The 19,910-nt window shown below is 41.4% G+C and overlaps 1 protein-coding gene across 1 annotated transcript; it reads left to right on the top strand.

Annotated features, from left to right (window-relative positions):
* Positions 1-187: 187 nt before the first annotated feature.
* SLC25A24 (solute carrier family 25 member 24) lies at positions 188-16,590 on the top strand. The gene is made up of 10 exons (XM_075287412.1): positions 188-477; positions 7,112-7,238; positions 8,103-8,190; positions 8,746-8,857; positions 9,267-9,425; positions 9,588-9,737; positions 13,688-13,795; positions 14,466-14,633; positions 15,142-15,292; positions 15,625-16,590. Exons 1-10 carry the CDS (start codon positions 295-297, stop codon positions 15,798-15,800), a joined length of 1,422 nt encoding a protein of 473 aa, XP_075143513.1. The 5' UTR covers positions 188-294; the 3' UTR covers positions 15,801-16,590.
* The last annotated feature ends 3,320 nt before the right edge of the window (positions 16,591-19,910 follow it).

Raw genomic sequence — 19,910 nt, 5'->3', positions numbered from 1 at the left:
AGGAGGCAGGCAGATCTAGGGAGGAGGCAAGCAGATCTAGGGAGGAGGTAAGCAAAAAGTGGCATCCCCCTCCCCTCCCTCAGTACAGGGAATTCCCTTCATGGCCCTCCCTTTGGCAGCTGGGTCCTCCCTTTGTCTGGGCGTTTTCCTGTCACAGCTCTCTTACTTGCTTTTCTACATTTTTTGTTTTGGCCTCTAGCAGTCGGATCCCTCTGCCCTGTCCCTGTCCATCACTCTACCCTTAACATCTTTACTCTCTTCTCTTCCAAGTCCAGCACGTCTCCAACAGTCACCATGTACGAACACATCAAGAAACTGGTGCTGAGCAGGGCTACCTGCGAGGGGTCAGACACGAAAGCAAAGTATGAAGAGCTCTTCAATAAGCTGGATGTCAATAAGGATGGAAAGGTGGACATCTTGGAGCTACAGCAGGGCCTCAAGGCTATGGGCATGGCTGTGGCGGCAGGCGCTGAAGAGGTAAAATCTAAAAACATTAGGACGTATGTGATCTACGTTATCGTATGTTTTGCAGTTGTGGGAAGTAGTTACGGCTTCATGTGTTTCATATAGGACATGCCAGTTATACATGACGTCATGCATTCATTATTATGATTATAGACCATCCATAACTCTGCACTGCAGTCATGGTATGAGCAATGCCAAGGCTGGGACTAGGCTGTGTAGTCACACACTAGAAGTCCATGTCTGACCTGGGCGAAACCTCAACTTTCTATAACCCTGATACTGTATCTAGATAGTGAGCCCTACTTGGGATAGTAAGTGCTGGCAATGTATCTAAATCACTGCAGAATATTTGGTGCTATATAGTAAAATACTGTCCTGTAGTGATCACAGTATGGGACAGTATTAGCGCAGAGGTAGGGACTCCTAGCAGCATAGATAACTATAATGCTCGGAGTCCATCTCCTGACATTATATACAGGCCAGTAAATCCGACTTACAAGTGAATAAAGTCTTTCATCTGATATTCAGTTGTCATGAAAAGAGTCTAAAGGCAAGGCCCCGCACTGAAATGTAGCAAAAATACATTTTTTCCGCAGCATTGTTCTTCCCCTGTTATATCTATAGAGCTAATACTTGTGATTTCACAGCACTTTCGTCCAAAATATATGAATGAGATGAAACAAAGTCTAATTCACTTTGCTGGTGCTGTAACATGCAGCATTTTTTCCTCCTGCATTTCTGCATCCAAAAATGCTGCATTTCCACATTGTGAGGCCTTAACCTTAGACTTCATGCACACAACGGTGTGCAGTGTATAGGTTAGTGAAAAACCTGGCACATGAATAATGTCCATGTACTGCCTTGATTTTCACTGACCTATACACTGGAGTGAATGGACAGGTCAGAAAGGACTAGGACCTGCTTCATATATTGCAGATATTTTGCAGGCCACCTCCATAAAAACTATAGTTGCTTGTAAAGGACGATAGGAATGAATGAGTCCATATATTGTGGATAATAAATAGTAGCAATCTATGGTCGTGTGCATGGGACCTAAGGCCTTGTTCACATGCTCAAAATCTGCAGACATGTGATGTCCATGATAATCATGGACAGCACCTTACCCTGCCCTGTGGCTGGTGTGCCGGCTGTGGTTGACCTGTTTTCATGTATGTGAGTAACAGATCAACTGTTTTTTTAAATAATTTCTTATATTTATGAATGTCTGTGGGTCCGTGAAAGTGCACCGCACAGATTTTCAGGGACCCTTCAACTTTAATGGGGCTCCGTGGTCTGCAAAAAGGACCAAAACAGAGCATACCCTGTTTCCCCGAAAATAAGTCATCCCCCGAAAGTAAGACATAGCAGAGGTTTTGTTGAATTGTCTAATATAAGGCACCCCCTCGAAAGTATTACCTATTAGTATGTCTTTGGGATGGAAATCCCTGCAAACATGGGGAGAACTTACAAACTCCTTGCAGATGGTTTTTTGCCCTTGGTGGGATTTGAACACCAGGACCCCAGCGCTGCAAGGCTGCAGTGCTAACCACTGAGCCACCGTGTGGCCCCTTGCACAGAGGCTTCTTGACCGCCAAGATGTGCAGGGGAAATGCAGCACAGTGTTGCAGTTCACAGACCAGCAGCAGCTCACTACATAGCCAGGTGTAACACTGAAAAGCAAACCGTGAGAGAACTAGTTGAGAATACTGTCCAAGAAACAATGTTTCATCCAGTGAACCAGACTACGCTGTGTATTATTTAAATGTTTTTACATTTTTTTTTTTTAATTCATGAAGAAACTCTGCATATATGACCTCCACTGGAATGCATGGCAGATGTGTGTGGGATTCAATGCCAAATGTGCCTGTATGTATGATGACTTAAAGGGGTATTCCCATGACGCTTGTTCACTAACCTGCAGGCTGTTGTGCTCTCTTCACTTCCTGCTCTTCTCGGCACATAGGTGGGCGGGGTTTCACTTGCACGGGATTGGTTGTAAATGAATTACCACAGTGTGAAGCTGATGTAGCAGAGCTGGATTTGAGTCAGCTTGCATTACATACAGAAGTAATGGACTCCCTATCTCAGCTCTTATCAGCCAAATTCAATTAAACCAACTGATAAGAGCTCAGAAATCCTGGAGCTCTCACCTCCCCTATCTGTGTCATTTAAGTAGCGGAGCTTCTCAAACAGCTCAGAGCTGCTCCCAGCACCTCCCTCCCCCTGAGAGCAGGCAGCTACATCACTTGACAAATGAGCAGTTAATCCCAAGGGCCATAGAAATGGAGTGTAAACAATGAAGTGAATAAATTAAAATAGCAGCCAAACAAAGCAGTTTTGATAAAGCAATGCATTTAGGAAAAGTCTTAAATCCACATAAACTAGCAGTATAGATGGGATCCTTGTGATGGGACAACCCCTTTAAGTCTATTATCTACTGCAGTATATGTGGAACAGTGATATCCAAATTTTAGAGCAAGCTCATGTACAATAGGGAACAGATCTGCATTACCATCTTTTTGTTGGTCTGTGCACTGAAGACTGCAAAACCTGCACGACATTGCAGAGAGCTGTGACGCTCCCATCTGCAATGTTCATGACAAGTTTGGCTTGTATATAAACAAAGGTAACATTGGTAGTGGTCCCATGCATAAGTCGAGGGTCCTGGGCCGTTATTTTTTATGTGTTATTGGAAATAGTAGTCACTAGTTAAAGGGTGAGAGGAGTCTTTTGGCCTCAGTTGTCTTCGTTGGGACCTTTTTTTTTTTTTTTCTATAGAGGAACTTTTCTTCTGCTCTTTTTCTCATTAGGAGTTTGTCCACAAAGACAACTTAACCCTGTTCACAAAATAGAAGTCCCATGTACCCCATCTGAAGGGAGCAACATCTCTTTATCTTGGGCGCGCACAGCACAGTCTCATACAGGTGAATAGAATGGGACTCCCCAATATCTGTTCTTGCTCTGCAGATCTTAGTCTTTCCTAGCACAAAGCTTCAACCCTGGACAAGTTTGTCAAATATGGTGAGGCCTGGATTCTGTAACTACACAGAAAGTGAGGCTGGATATGCGCAATAGGATCAGTCAGACTGACATCCAGATACAGTAAAATTCCATTAGGGTTTATACACATGGCCATATTATGGATTGTAGTAGGGCTTATGTACCTTCTGCCTAAGGGAGATGCAAACCCCCCCTATTGTATCTGCATATGTCTCCAAATTTATATAGAGGCTTTTTCTCATATTCTATACAATTCTGACAAAAAAAGTAAATGTGCAGCAGTGTATATTTTATGCCCATTGGCATTGTATCGTAGTCTTGCCAGACAAGTAATAAGTACACACAGAATAAGGCACACTTTATCCTTCAGTCACTCAGGACTCGCTCACTTCTGTCCTCACATGCGACACTCTGTTGTACTTACGGATCAGGCCTCCATGGGGGTCATACCATGGTATACGCAATGCAACTCCTGTGACGGATACCAGTAGATTTGTTTTTAAACAAAAAAAACTTAACAGATCTGATAAACAGCGTACTCTAGGTTTACACCTGCGTTGGGGTTTTTTGTTTCTCAGAAACGGAAACCCAATCCGCTTAAAAGGCAGTTACCCGCAAAAACGTGTGAACCCCATAGACTATATTGGGGTCCGCTGGGTTTCTGCTCCAAAAATGCAAAGAGAAAAGTCCTGCTTGCAGGACAGAATCCCTGAACACAGATGCGACCTTACCCTTAGATAAATGGACTTGAAAACCATGATGTGGATGGATCCTAGTTCAGTTTTAGGAGTAGAAAATTCTAATTCTTTCAATTGGAGGAATATTACTAGTAAGTTTTCTCAGCTCGCTCTCCTTCATGTTGTCATCTGGTAATAAATGAATGAAGGTATTGAATGTTATAATTGTACGTATCCATTTTTGTTGTTGTGAGTTTGTGATAAGTAATGTGTCAGGAGAGAAGCCATTTGTACCTGCAAGCAGTGACCTGCCCCACACACCTTTAAATAAACACATTCTCTACATTCATTGTGTCAGTGTGTCAGTAAACTGCAGCTTATCTACGCTCTCATTGACTTGATATAACTTTATACAGTCTTATCTAATACCATGACCATTGACCTAGCCATCCCAACAGAGAGGAAGCAGCACACTACTGGAATATTTAAAGGGACAGAGTGAACCAAGCTTTAAAGAGGTTTTCTATTTCCCAAATGATTTTTCATACCAATGACCTAATTACAGGATAGGTCATCACATCAGTATTTGGTCTGAACCCCAGACCCCACACAGATCAGCTGCTCCAGCAGCCCCCGGGCACTAAAAGTTACAGCAGTGGATGAGAAGTTGTTCAGTTGTTCCTATTAAAATACATGTGCTCATGGGTCCTTGGCTTCATTTAAAGGGCCATACTGTACCATACCTACCAACTCCTAGCACGCCACAGCGAATTTGGCTGTACCCACTTCTACATTCACTCTGCCCAGTCTCATTCATATTTTTTTGTGCCCCCACACAGTATAATGCTCCTACAGTTACCCTAACATTATATGACCCCACATTGTAATGTTCCCCTCCAATTGCACCACAGCATGAAGTCTCTCTCCTTGTGCCGCAGTTGAAACTGGGGGAAAATAGAGGGGGACGTCTGCAGCTTCTGCTTTGTCTGACCACTTGCACATTGAGAACAGATAATCTTTGAAGCCTCACATTTTGCAGTACAGGCTATTCTTGTATTAGGTGTGGCCCTGTAAGCTGTATAGTTGTACTTCAGCCAGTGTCTACCTGCCACACACTAGCCTGTGACGTGTGACAGTCATTCAGCTGCAATTGTGATGACTAAAGTGCAGGAGGCTTCAGTAATATCTGCCTTCATGTTCTGAATGAATTCCTATGGACTAAGACTTGCTGAAAACTGTGATGGCACAGAGGTGTGTGCAGTTCTAGTGTTCGGTCGTGTGCAGTGTCGGTCTTGTGCATTATTACACTTAAAATTCTGGGAACGTTCTTCCCTTCGTGTGGGTATGGTATAGCAGAGCCGTTCCTGCATACCTTCCCAAATGTACCTAACTTCATTCTTGGTAATGGTTTGAGGTGTACAGGTAGTAAAATGCAGTTTTGCACATTTTTCCTTATACTTATTTCATCAACTTTTCATTCACTTGATTTTTTTTTTTCTAGAAGTTTAAAGGGGTTGTGCAGGACTAGAAAATATGACTGAATTCTTTCTCAAGAAGTGGCATTATGTCCGAAGGTCACATGGCCATGCTACAGCACAGTCCCATTCATTTTAATGGGATGGAGATGTGGCATTGCCATGTGACCAATAGACATGATGTCACTTCCTGGGAAGAAAGCGGCTATGTTTTTGAGCCCTGTTTAACGTCTTTAAAGGCGGCAGGGATTCATGAAATCCCCTGCGCCAGAAAAGTAGAGTAAAATAGTAGGCAATCTGCCAATTGTGACTAAAATAGTTACAAGTGGAGATTTTGTGCTGCTCTCACCACCTTTCAAAAAGTAGGCAAGTGGGACATGGGCAGGTCCATATTCATTTGAACATTTGCACCACAAAAGTGGCGTATATGCCAGCAAAATCTACATGAACAGCGGGATTGCCGTAGATTTGTAGATTCCTAGGCGCAAGGACAATGGAAAGAAGTGCTCCGTTATGTCCCCTATTCTGATCAGTGGGGGTCTGAGTATTCGGATAGGAGATAACTTGTGTTTGTGGGAAAATCCCTTTAATTAGCACTTCTTGACATATATGTACGTGATTATTGCACAGACTGAGAAGCAGTGACCGTGCAGTCACTAAAGAAGCCTGGCTGTAACTACCAGCCAAGATACTACTACATCATGCAGGACAAAATCAGTGATCCTGGTTGTTTAAAGGGGCTATCCCCTTTCTAATATTGTGGGTCCGGCACAATATTAGAATCTGTGGATGTCCCAAGTGTCGGCCTCTCACAGATCTAATATTTATAACCTATCCTAGGTGCTAACTAGTTATGCCATAAGAAGTGTCAATGTCTTGCATCTAGCACTCAAAGGCAAGATTGTTTTCACTAATATTCTGATTGTCATGTGGTGGTGTTTCTGTCCTGTGGTCCCGATATGGCCACTGTGACCGACTCTTCCATCAGTGGCCCCATTTAATATTATTTGTGTGACTTCAAGGAAAACTTTCATGTGCCACAAAAGCATAATTCAATGGAGTCTGTTAATGGAAGGGCCATTCAGTCTAAGGAAAAAAAAAAAATAAATCTGTGAACTGTATTAGTCAGGAGATGAGTGAAGAGTCCTCACCATTGATATAGTACACTTTTATGGCTAACTAAATAAAGATGATAACAGTAGTAAGCGTTCAAGACCACTTGGGTCTCTTCATCAGTCATGGTGAATCTTTCGATATTGTCTTATATTATGCGTGACGAAGAGAATGACTGTAAGTAGTCTTGAGTTGTCAGCAAGCTGTTCAAAGGTATTAAGAGCTAAGGACTCTCAATAATAGATCTATTCTGAGAATAAGTATAGAAAGTATGTATCTCACCACTTTAAAGTTTAATTTTTTTTTTTTTTTTTCGGCCTGTTACTGAAGGTGACAAAATGTGTACAGCTTTTCACTGATCGCTCTTGCTTTTCTCCATAGAAAATTGTTGCAGCTGGTGATACCAACAAGGATGGTACCCTGGATTTTGGGGAATTTATGAAGTATTTGGAAGAACATGAGAAAAAAATGAAAATTGCTTTTACCAGCCTAGACAAAAATAAAGATGGTGAGACCTTCATAATAACTTCCAAATCAACAGTATGTGCTAAATTCTATGCTACGGGGCTGTACCAACACATTATACACAGAACTAGAGATGAGCGAATAGTATTCGAATACTCGTATCGGTCGAATACCACACAGGAAAATTCCATTGAATGCAATTCAAAAACCTCCTTGTGCTCCTCGTCCTGCTACTTCCTGAACTTGGAGGATCCAATGTGTCGAACTTTGTTTTCCATGGAAACCAGAACAACATTCCCGTTTTTTCCCATAGACTATAATGGTATTCGGTATTCGATCGAATACTACTCGCTCATCTCTACACAGAATCCATCCATAACCACAAGACCAACCAATAATCTCTTGTCTATGGGAGCCTCCTGGTGTTTCCATGAGAGTTGCTAGAGATGTCTAGTCAGTCTCCCGATATCGACCCACAATAAATATTTTCAGTCATGTACAAACTTCTCAAATTGCAGAAGCAAACATAAGGAAATGGGGAAACTATGAACCCATGTGTCAGTGAGCCTCAGCCATCTTATAGTAATCTGTGCAGTGGATGGGTTACAGAGGTTGCCTGTGGGACGCTCTAGGTCAGGGGTAGGGAACGTACAGCTCTCCAGATGTTGCAAAACTGCAACTCCCAGCATGCATACTTGCTCTTCTGTTCTTGGAACTCCCATGGATGTGAATGGAGCATGTTGGGAGTTGTAGTTTCACAGCAGCTGGAGAGCCGAAGGTTCCCTATCCCTGCTCTAGGTATATAGCAGCTAAAGAATAAAATCTGTAACTTATCGTTTGCTCATAAGCTATTTTTGCTTGTATACTTGATGTAAAACTATTTTTTTTTTTTCTCCTTGCATTATAGGGAAGATCGAGTCATCTGAAATCATGAATTCACTTAAAACTTTGGGCATAAAGATTTCATTGGACCATGCTGAGAAAATCCTGAAAAGGTCAGCAAAACTAGGTTTTAATGTGGACTTGCGCGCCTGCGTTACTTAGCAGTTCATTGCATTAAGTTTGGTTTCTTTTTGTTGGATTTCAGTGTATTTGAGTATATATTATTTAAGCAGTGCTTTGTAGTCCTATATTTTCAGTTATATTTATGTGAGTTTCCATCTCTCCTGTTGCATGTAACTTATGGGATGTACTGCAAGTCGGCCAAAGCTGCTGATCTAGATTCTCGGTTCTTTGTGTTAGTGGCTAGTCTGCCACCTTGACCAAGCATACTCCACTGCCACTCATACACATGGGTGGACATGTTAGTCATCACTGTAATGTGGTCGTTTTAGGTAAATCTGCTTGACTCTCTTTGAGCTTCTATTTTGCAAGTCAAGATGAGTGCTAATCCATGATAAATGCATTTTTATACAGGTTAATGTAAAGTGAATGCAATTATTCCATCAATACTTCTGACAAATCGCTATCATAACTGCCCTTTAATAGATCCCATTCTGTCATATTAATACAAAATGCATATGGGTGATCTTTTGTTCCTCTTCTGACAGCATGGACGCAGATGGAACCCTGACTGTCGACTGGAATGAATGGAGGGACCACTTTCTATTTAACCCAGCTGATAATATTCAAGAAATTATCCGATACTGGAAACATTCAACAGTAAGATTGAATACAGATAAACATTCTCCAACTGTTTAGTTTAGATCTCTTCTCATTTACACGTGTAATCCATAGAGGGGTTATGGGTTGTCTGGGACTATGATCTTGCTTTGGTCTCTTCACTACTTGTTAAACACAGTGCCGTTCATTGTACAGTGGATGTGCTTGGTACTGCAGCTCAATCTCTCTTCATTTGACTGGGATTGAACCGTAGCATAAGCATTTGACCAATGGATGTAATGTCATTTGCCTGAGAAGAGGGAGTAAAGCACAATCATATCATATTATTGGATAACCCCTTTAATGTTGCTGCTTTATATGGTCAGTCCTAGTATTCAGCTGTTCTGCTACAAATTCCTGTAGAATAGATAATGCACAAGATTAACTGTTTCTATTTAACTCATGTCAGGTTCTGGACATCGGCGACAGCCTCACTATCCCCGATGAGTTCACCGAAGAAGAGAAGAAGACTGGCCAATGGTGGAAACATTTGTTGGCGGGTGGGATGGCTGGAGCTGTGTCCCGTACAGGAACTGCTCCCCTTGATCGTCTCAAAGTCATGATGCAGGTACCATATAGTACTTTGTCTCCATCAGTCTGCATTACCTATGCTAGATTTGCTCTTTGCAGATATTTCCTGTTTGCTGTGGTTTTTACACGGTGCATTTAGAGTAAGAGACTAACATTGTATTGGATTTTGCCCTGATGATTAAATCTCTCAATCTTCCAGGTTCATGGGACCAAAGCAAACACAAATATTCTAAGTGGTCTGAAGCAAATGGTGAAGGAAGGAGGGGTCCGGTCCCTGTGGAGAGGAAATGGAGTCAATGTCATCAAAATCGCCCCTGAGACAGCCATGAAATTCTGGGCTTACGAGCAGGTAATGGCTTTTATCTTTACAAAATACTGATGGTCATTTCACTTGCGTATCACTTGAGATACTTACCAAGGTCCCAAGCAGATACATAACTAGTCGTCTCCTCCAACTAGCATGTGCCCTTTTTACAACAGGTATTGTTACATGGCTGTGGGGCTATTGGTTGCAATTGCAACCCCTGCACCTTTTTTTGCTATATATTTGGTCTAAGCCTATGTTCTAAAATTTTACCATCACAGGTAAATGTGTCCAAAGGGTTTCACCCGCTACCTTTTGGTTTAAATAGACAAATCGCAGAGATACTAAAGACTAACCCTGTTTGGGTTAATAGATATTGGAGGAGGGGTCACTGAATCCAGTCATACTTGTCCCACCATTATGACATTCCTTCTACATTTTCTTCAATTTGGTGTGAATCGTTATCTTAAAAAACTGGTTTGTTGTCCCTGGAGACAATTCTAGGGGAAATCTATTTTGATGATATAGCATGTCTGCTGTAGTCTACCTGTCACTGATGTTTACATGGCATATTTATAGAAGCTCTTTGTTTTCTTAGCTTAGCAAATATACTTTCACCTCTGCCTCGTGGCCTTATCCTACCAAAAAGTTTCCAAGTCCATAAACACAAATTTTTTACTCTGTTTTCCAGGACTATAATGATGGGGCAATTGATATGGCTGCTCGTCTTTTTCCGCATCAGCATGGCTGCATGTAATAACTAGAGATGAGCGAACAGTGTTCTATCGAACACATGTTCGATCGGATATCAGGGTGTTCGCTATGTTCGAATCGAACACCGCGTGGTAAAGTGCGCCAAAATTCGATTCCCCTCCCACCTTCCCTGGCGCCTTTTTTGCACCAATAACAGTGCAGGGGAGGTGGGACAGGAACTACGACACCGGGGGCATTGAAAAAAATTGGAAAAAGTCATTGGCTGCCGAAATCAGGTGACCTCCATTTTAGACGAATAGTGGATTTCAAATCCGGGTCATATGAGAATGTGAACTTTGTGACTATGAGACAGGGATAGCTGTACAGGCAGGGATAGCTAGGGATAACCTTTATTTAGGGGGGAATGTTATTAAAAATAACTTTTTGGGGCTCTATCGGGTGTGTAATTGTGATTTTTGTGAGATAAACTTTTTCCCATAGGGATGCATTGGCCAGCGCTGATTGGCCGAATTCCGTACTCTGGCCAATCAGTGCTGGCCAATGCATTCTATTAGCTTGATGAAGCAGAGTGTGCACAAGGGTTCAAGCGCACCCTCGGCTCTGATGTAGCAGAGCTGAGGCTGCACAAGGGTTCAAGCGCACCCTCGGCTCTGATGTAGGAGAGCCGAGGGTGCTCTTGAACCCTTGTGTACACTCTGCTTCATCAAGCTAATAGAATGCATTGGCCAGCGCTGATTGGCCAATGCATTCTATTAGCCCGATGAAGTAGAGCTGAATGTGCGTGCTAAGCACACACATTCAGCTCTACTTCATCGGGCTAATAGAATGCATTGGCCAGCGCTGATTGGCCAGAGTACGGAATTCGGCCAATCAGCGCTGGCTCTGCTGGAGGAGGCGGAGTCTAAGATCGCTCCACACCAGTCTCCATTCAGGTCCGACCTTAGACTCCGCCTCCTCCAGCAGAGCCAGCGCTGATTGGCCGAATTCCGTACTCTGGCCAATCAGCACTGGCTAATGCATTGTATTGGCATGATGAAGCAGTGCTGAATGTGTGTGCTTAGCACACACATTCAACTCTACTTCATCGGGCTAATAGAATGCATTGGCCAGCGCTGATTGGCCAGAGTACGGAATTCGGCCAATCAGCGCTGGCTCTGCTGGAGGAGGCGGAGTCTAAGATCGCTCCACACCAGTCTCCATTCAGGTCCGACCTTAGACTCCGCCTCCTCCAGCAGAGCCAGCGCTGATTGGCCGAATTCCGTACTCTGGCCAATCAGCACTGGCTAATGCATTGTATTGGCGTGATGAAGCAGTGCTGAATGTGTGTGCTTAACACACACAATTCAGCTCTACTTCATCGGGCTAATAGAATGCATTGGCCAATCAGCGCTGGCCAATGCATTCTATTAGCGTGAACTGAGTTTGCACAGGGGTTCTAGTGCACCCTCGGCTCTGCTACATCAGATTGCTACATCTGATGTAGCAGTGCCGAGTGTGCATCAGATGTGTAGTTGAGCAAAACTGACTCAGCACTGCTAAGTCTCTGCATTCGCATAGGAATGCATTGGCCAGCCTTCGGCCAATCAGCGCTGGCTCTGCCGGAGGAGGCGGAGTCTAAGGTCGGACCTGAATGGAGACTGGTGTGGAGCGATCTTAGACTCCGCCTCCTCCAGCAGAGCCAGCGCTGATTGGTCGAGTTCCGTACTCTGGCCAATCAGCACTGGCCAATGCATTTCTATGGGGAAAAGTTAGCTTGCGAAAATCGCAAACTGACAGGGATTTCCATGAAATAAAGTGACTTTTATGCCCCCAGACATGCTTCCCCTGCTGTCCCAGTGTCATTCCAGGGTGTTGGTATCATTTCCTGGGGTGTCATAGTGGACTTGGTGACCCTCCAGACACGAATTTGGGTTTCCCCCTTAACGAGTATATGTTCCCCATAGACTATAATGGGGTTTGAAACCCATTCGAACACTCGAACAGTGAGCGGCTGTTCGAATCGAATTTCGAACCTCGAACATTTTAGTGTTCGCTCATCTCTAGTAATAACCAACACATTGCAAGGGACATACTCTACCATGTCAGTCTATAATAGTCTGACTCTGCATGTAGACAATGTTCTATATTCTTTTTTCCATCTTTAATTGATAACAACCCAGCCCATTTTACTAAAATCCTCCATGTTTTTTACTTAAAAAATAAAATAAATAAAAATTAAACATTAGAATTACAGATGAGCGAACACTATTTGAAACAGCCGTTTCGAATAGCACTCTCCCATAGAAATGAATGGACGTAGCCGGCACGTGGACTTTGCCGGCCGCTTAACCCCCCGCATGCCAGCTACGTCCATTCATTTCTATGGGAGCGTGCTATTTGAAACGGCTGTTTCGAATAGTGTTCGCTCATCTCTAATTAGAATACAACAGAATAAACATCTCGCCAAAACTGTAGAGATGGGCAGAGACCAATTTGCAGTCAGATATATTTTGGATCACTGTATCAAAGATCTGTTATTGATTATTTTCCAGTGTTATACAAAACTGCAGGCGTTCCACAATAAATGGCGAACCAAAGGTAAAAGACCCCTGTGCTATAGGTTGGATTGGCCTGATATGTAGATGACCAACTTGACAGCCCCCCATACAAATAAGAGAAAAGGTGGTTTCAACCTGTGGGAGTTGCCAACTATTCTATAGGGTTGTCCAAACTCTACCCTGATCTTTTGTTTTTGTGAGAGATAAGCCACTGTCAGAAATGTCTAAAAATGGTTTGCTCTCCTTTTCTCATTGAAAATACCTGCATGCCTGGTGAACTGAGCATGCATCTGCTTGGGGAGTCATCAAGCTTAGCTGTTGGCTAGTTAAGCGCGCTCTCCTTAATATTTTGCCTTTATCACAAACTTTAAGAAGGTGATCACGTTCACAATGACTTGCTGTATACTGTCCTTTTGCATGCATATAAAAGCAGAGGAGAATATTGGCTTTTGTTATGAATCTGGCTATCTGCAGCTTTCAATTGTTTCCTTACTGTCTGTATGTTTGTGTCGCTGTCTGAAATATTTGACAACCCTGCACCTATCTGGTCTTTAGGATGTTGGATGAAGGAAATTGTAGGCCGTGTATATTTGCAGTTTTTCATTCTGGGGTATGCTGCAGCTAGATTAACAGCTGGTAATCCATGTACTTGCTGTCTCTGGGTCCTATCATTTCTGTTTATAATGACTTTTCTACCATGTACCTGTACAGAGAACTGTAATGTCAATTTTCTTTTTCCTTCAGTACAAGAAGATGTTCACCTCAGAGAGTGGCAAATTGGGCACAGCAGAACGATTTATTGCTGGATCTCTGGCTGGAGCCACAGCACAGACTTCAATATATCCTATGGAGGTACTAGAATCTCTTGTTATACTGATGTATGGTAGATTTACTGTGTTGGAACTCCACTTCATAGTGGATAGCAGTCTCGAATTTGCTGGCTTTGTCCAATTTTTCAGTAATGGTCCAGGCAATTTCTGTCTGTTACAACATGTTTGACAGGGCACAACTTGAGAAAAATAGAAGATTTACAGTGGGTGACCGGTAATAAGATAAGAAAGTAGTCATTTAAAGAGGACTATATAACTATACATACATTTTCCCCTCCTAGCTCATAGGTCTAGCTAGTGACTAGGAATTATTCTTTTTATTTTTTGTAAATTTTCGGAAGAAAAAGCATCGCTATAGGCATAAAAATAAATTATTTTGTGACCGATTCTTCTATATTTCGTTGTGACCCGCTGTAAGCAGTGGGTTTCTAGGACCACAAACAAGGAAGGTCACTGGCTTTTCCCAAAACTGTGTTACCGCATTTACTAACATTGATTTTCTCTAATTTCTGTTGACTACAATTGTTACTGAAGATAATTTTTAAAGCATGTCAATACAGTAAAGTATTATATTAAAATGTAACCTAGACTTATTAGCTATTGTTATTACCACCAGTGATTTGCAGCATAGTGTTATTTGTCTTTATATACATATGTTTTTTCATCCTGTACCTTCTTGTGGTGTTCTCTAGGTTATGAAGACACGTTTGGCTGTCGGAAAGACTGGACAATATACTGGGATGTTTGACTGTGCAAAACAGATTCTGAAAAAAGAAGGTGTGCGGGCATTTTATAAAGGATATGTACCCAACATACTGGGTATCATTCCTTACGCTGGCATTGACCTCGCCATCTATGAGGTATTGTGTTATTGATTTATTCTGCTGCATTATATTACTGTATGTATAGATGTTCCCATGTCTTGGTTTCTTCTTATAACCAAGCAGCAACTAATTCCACGCACTGCAGAAGTCTGGAGAACATGCAGCATATCCTTAGTATGGCGTTCTATCCCATAGGATAATTATTTATGACATTTTCCCATAGGTTCTTTTTATAGGGTTTGAAAAAAGTTGCAAGTGATATGAAATATAAAAAAAGCCACCAAAAGTACTTGCAAAGAAACAGTATGAAAAATACTTGAAATTCAATGCAGTTTCTATAAGCATAAGGTGATCCAGTTCTGTCCTTGGAAATAAATATACGGCTTCTGCACTGAGCTGTAATACCGCCATGAGCACAAAGTGTAAAAATGAGCATTATGGGTTTTCATTATTTGGATGACAGTGATGTCCATGATACTTTTTGGGTTTTGCTATACAGTAATAATTTAGATTTTTTTTTTTTTTTCCCCCTCTTCTCCACTAGACACTTAAGAATGCCTGGCTCCAGAAATATGCAACAGATTCTGCCAACCCAGGGGTGTTAGTCCTTCTAGGCTGTGGCACCGTGTCCAGTACCTGTGGCCAGCTGGCTAGTTACCCATTAGCCCTTATCAGGACTAGAATGCAAGCTCAAGGTAAGTAACATCTGAACAGATTCTTATTCTAATTCATTGTGCAGAAAACGGTACTAGTAGATGCAGTCTCAAGTCATAGGGTCACTTCTGCTCTTGTATGTGATGGAATTATATATACTTCACGTAGATGACATTAAATTTCACAATGCTGCGCTGCCCCTGCTCATAAAGATCAATAGGATCCCTGTGCTTGGTTGGCAAACACAAACTGGTGGTCTATAAAAATCTGCCATTACATAAGCAAACTGCAAACTTCTGTAAATGTTATGTTCATTTTACTGAAAATAATTCATACTGGTTCTTAACTTTGTCATATTTTCATTCTCTTTCAGCATCTATAGAGGGCGCTCCTCAACTAAGCATGGGCGGCCTTTTCCGCAAGATTATAGCTAAGGAAGGTTTCCTAGGTCTGTACAGAGGAATTGCTCCTAATTTCTTGAAAGTGCTTCCTGCTGTCAGTATCAGCTATGTAGTGTATGAGAAGATGAAGGAACAGCTTGGGATCTAGAAATATCGAACTGCCAAGATTTCCACTCAGGAACTCCAGTGTGTGTGTATGCGTATGTCTGTGTTATTTCCTTGGTGAAGACCAAAATATGACTTTGGGCGCTGCCACATTTCTACATAAGAGCATCTGGAACTACTGAGCCATTAACAGTCTATACTATGATTATGGCAGCTTGTGTGTTGTTTTTTTTTTTTTTTGACCATTGTTTTTGTGTCAGCCAATTTTTTTCAAGAATATGCAAACTTTTGAACCCAGAGGTTTCTTTTTTTGCTTTAAAGTTTTTATATAACTCTTTTTTTTGTATCTTTTTCGTTGTAACTCATATCTGCATTGTATGACTTTTGGGGAAAATTGCAATATTCATTAGCTTATCCCAAAAAAGACACTTTGTTCTAGCCAAGGTAACTATTTTTTCAAGATATGTGAAATCAAAAACATCTGCTATCAAAATTGTGGTTTGTCCACATTCTACACTCCATGTATCTCTTTATACACGCACATGGTAATGTCACATTTGTGTAGTCTGTGTCGCTTATCTCACAAAGGCCTAATGAGAAATTTTTCTCAATGCACAAAACTCACAAGTGAATTATAATGTCACAATTACTCTTTACATGTGAATCTGTCACATTGAACGTGCTGCTCTGTATGTGGAGATCATGTAATAGAGCAAGAAAAACAGATCACAGTGAAATGTAGTTTGGAAGGAAAAAATATTCAGTAAAGCTTGCAATTTATAGATTTGGATCCTTGCTTATTCTTGATTCTCTTTTGGCATCTTCTGTCCTCCTGGGTGACAGAGTGAGCGCTTCAAAACTAAATCCCATTGACTTCAATGGGTTCTGTATTACGCGTGCTACACATTGAAATCAATGGGAGGTTTTTTTTAACCCATTGATTTCAATGTGTAACGCGCGCGCGTAAGACGGCACCCATTGAATACAATGGGATTCAGTTTTGAAGCGCTCACTGTGTTTATGACACGTGTTTACGTGTCAGAATGAGCGGTATGTTACTCCGTGGGAACAGGGCCTAAGTTATGAAAACCTAATCTAATTTACTTTTTTTTTTTTTTTTGTAATGTAGATTGTGAGCCTCAAATAGAGCTCACAATGTACATTTTTTTTTTTTTTTTTTTTCCCTATCAGTATGTCTTTTTGGAATATGGGATGGAAATCCATGCAAACACGGGGAGAACATACAAACTCCTTGCAGATGGTTTAATTTACTGTGATTCTATATTGTGTTATTGGTATCCAGCCTGTTGGTCTACCGTCCATGCTCAACAGACCATCAGGATAGGAGCATCAATGAACTGAACAATGTGGTATTTCCCTCCCCATGAAATCAAGATATTGCTCTTTAAAACTGTGGTTGGTTAGACACCGATATCATGAATCCTTTATGGATAAAGTAAGTATTCAAACAAAACATAAGGCATTGCCACAATCCACAACATGGAGATTACTTTATGGACTGTGACATTATATTTACATCATACAGGACCTGTTTGGTTTACTATTGTATTGCTGAAAATACACTATATGGTTGATATGTAAGTTATTATATTATAACTTGCATAGTAACTAATTATGACATATAAAAATGATTGCTATTGCATTAAGACATTCTTCAGTCTTCCACATTTTTGCTTCTTCCTTAGTTTACGGTATAGTGTTGTTAGACACATGTATAGACTGGAATTACTGTGACTATTAAATATAGTGTGAGGGCTCGTTCACATCTGTGCCCGGTCTCCGTTCTGCAGGTTTCCGTTTCCTGCACAAAACAGAGGCAGGAGACGGAAACCTGCAGGACTCTTTCATGCCCATTCATTTGAATGGGTTTGAAAGATGTCCGGCCGTGAGCGGCGGTGAGCGTTTTATGCTCTCCGCTGTGAAACCGTTGTATTTAAATCGGACATGCAGTACTGTGTCCGATTTAAAAAAAAAAAAAAAAAAAAAAAAAACGGTTTCGCGGCGGAGAGCATAAAACGCTCACCACCGCTCACGGCCGGACCTGCTCTGATAGGTTTCCGTCTTCTGCATGCAGAAGACGGAAACCACAGAACGGAGACCCGAACGCTAGTGTGAACCTAGCTTAAGTCTCCTGGTTAGAAATTAGGTAGTTGTGGTGAAGGTCAAAAATATGAAAACGAAAAGAAATCTAATATACAGGTTTAGGATCAGAAACTGATACATTTGTGCACCATGTACAATATTGCCAGTAACAAAATGACAGGTGACAGTCAGTGGCTGAGAAAGTAAAAAAAAAAAAAAAAAAGAAAAGATAATATAAATGGTGTCCTTCTTGTCATTTTGTAAGAATGTACTGTATAAAGTAACAAAAAAAATAATACAAACGTATTGTTATCTAATTGTTTGCAGGGCACATATGTTGGGTTAGGTAAGAAATCAAATTGAACTTATACAATATCATGGTTTTTTTTCTTTTCTATTTTTGGTTGGCTCTTTGTAATTTGACAAAAATAATAGCCATAAATGAATGTATTTTAAATGAAACCTTAAGACCATTGGTGCCTCTGTCTCGTATGTGTTGTAGGGCTTGTAATAAATTTAGTCAATTTCCCAAGAGCCCTTTTAAGTGAACTTTAGATATTGATGATCTTGTCTTAGGCCCTGATATTAGGAGCTGCCAGCGCACGTGCCAGTACTACACAGATTATGGTGCTCATATCAGCTGACCTATCCTATAGGCTGGAATACCCTTTTTAGTCTTAAAAAAATAGGATAAAAAAAATTGAATATTGCAACCCCTTAAAAACTTTTTTTTTTACCGATCACTCACTTGGGACTTTGTTGTAATGGTATGAAAAGTACGGTAGTTTTAATTTCTTACCATTCTAATGGGAGAAGTTATACAGTGCCTCAGTTTTTGGAGCTTGTAGGAATTTGTCTGGCCTACTTGTTCTAGTTTACAATAAAAATCAACGAAATGTATTATTTTATTATCCCTATGAAAAAAAATGAATTCAGAATATATGAATAAAATATTCCTATTGATGAGACTTCAGTGTAAATTCTTTATACATTTATATTTCCAGTTTGTAACAGTGACAGACTTTATACATGTTACTATATGGCATCCATTTGGTGTGAAATTAAAGGGATATTCCCATCTCATCCAAACATGGCCAAGACTGGAATACAACACTCCTTCTCCTGACCCCGTGGACGGGAGTCATGGCATCAGCTGAACTTGGCTGGTCTACGCTTTTCTTGTAGCCTCCATAGAGTTAAATGGGTGTTACAAAAAAAAAACAGCGTAGCACAAAAGTCCTGCACAGAGAAATTTTCTATGCCAATTTCAAGAGGATCTTTGATATCCTCTCGCCACCACGGATTTATATACTGCTGGAAAACTGACAGTGCATTAAATTCAGCATACTGTCAGCTTTGATGGTACACGCTCAGGTGCTGGAGATATCAGCACGATATCCCTTCACCGTCAGAAGGACAGTCCTTACTGCTCAGCGTCATCACAGGGCGGTAAGGAACATCCCCTCTTACGGTACAATGCTATGGAAGAGTACTGTCGGGGTGATATTCATTACCGTCCATCAAGGACGCTGAGAAGTAAGGCCACCCTTCTGACAGTGGAGAGATACAGATGCCCTGAATTCTGCCCACTGTCCGTTTTGTAGCGGTATATAATACTGTGGATGTCGGAGGATGTGAAAGGTTCTCTTTCAGTTTTGAAATGGCAGATGCCATTCTAGTCAATGGGGTCTGGCGGAGTCTGTGTGTAACCTCTAAAACGGCGCTCCGGCTCCACTCACGATCCCGAACGACGGAGAGGCCGGAGCAGATGTGAACCCAGCCTAAGAGTTTTCAATTAGTTTTAAAATTACAGTTTTTATTTGGCCTTCATCATTTACATATATAGCAAGAATCTGAGGAAATATAGTGCCGAACATCCTGATGAATATAATGCAAAACTGCAGTAAATACTGACAGCACAGCAAAGCAAATATATGGTTCAAGTTGTGGATACCGTAGCTAATCTTCATTCACACACGCACACACACACACACACGCACGCACACGTCAGGGATTGACTACTGTGGTCTGCAGCAGCACAATGTAATTG

The sequence above is a fragment of the Leptodactylus fuscus genome, chromosome 9 (assembly GCF_031893055.1).
Source record: "Leptodactylus fuscus isolate aLepFus1 chromosome 9, aLepFus1.hap2, whole genome shotgun sequence".
Classification (NCBI taxonomy): Eukaryota; Metazoa; Chordata; class Amphibia; order Anura; family Leptodactylidae; genus Leptodactylus; species Leptodactylus fuscus.
This window is presented reverse-complemented; position numbering and strand designations above follow the sequence as displayed.

What these genes read in the sequence shown, in the direction of transcription:
- SLC25A24 (XM_075287412.1), top strand. Translation starts at nt 295, where the DNA reads ATGTACGAACACATCAAGAAACTGGTGCTGAGCAGGGCTACCTGCGAG. An exon ending in GCTGAGAAAATCCTGAAAAG is followed by an intron (nt 8,191 to 8,745) that starts GTCAGCAAAACT and finishes CTCTTCTGACAG; the next exon opens with CATGGACGCAGATGGAACCC. An exon ending in CTTCAATATATCCTATGGAG is followed by an intron (nt 13,796 to 14,465) that starts GTACTAGAATCT and finishes GGTGTTCTCTAG; the next exon opens with GTTATGAAGACACGTTTGGC.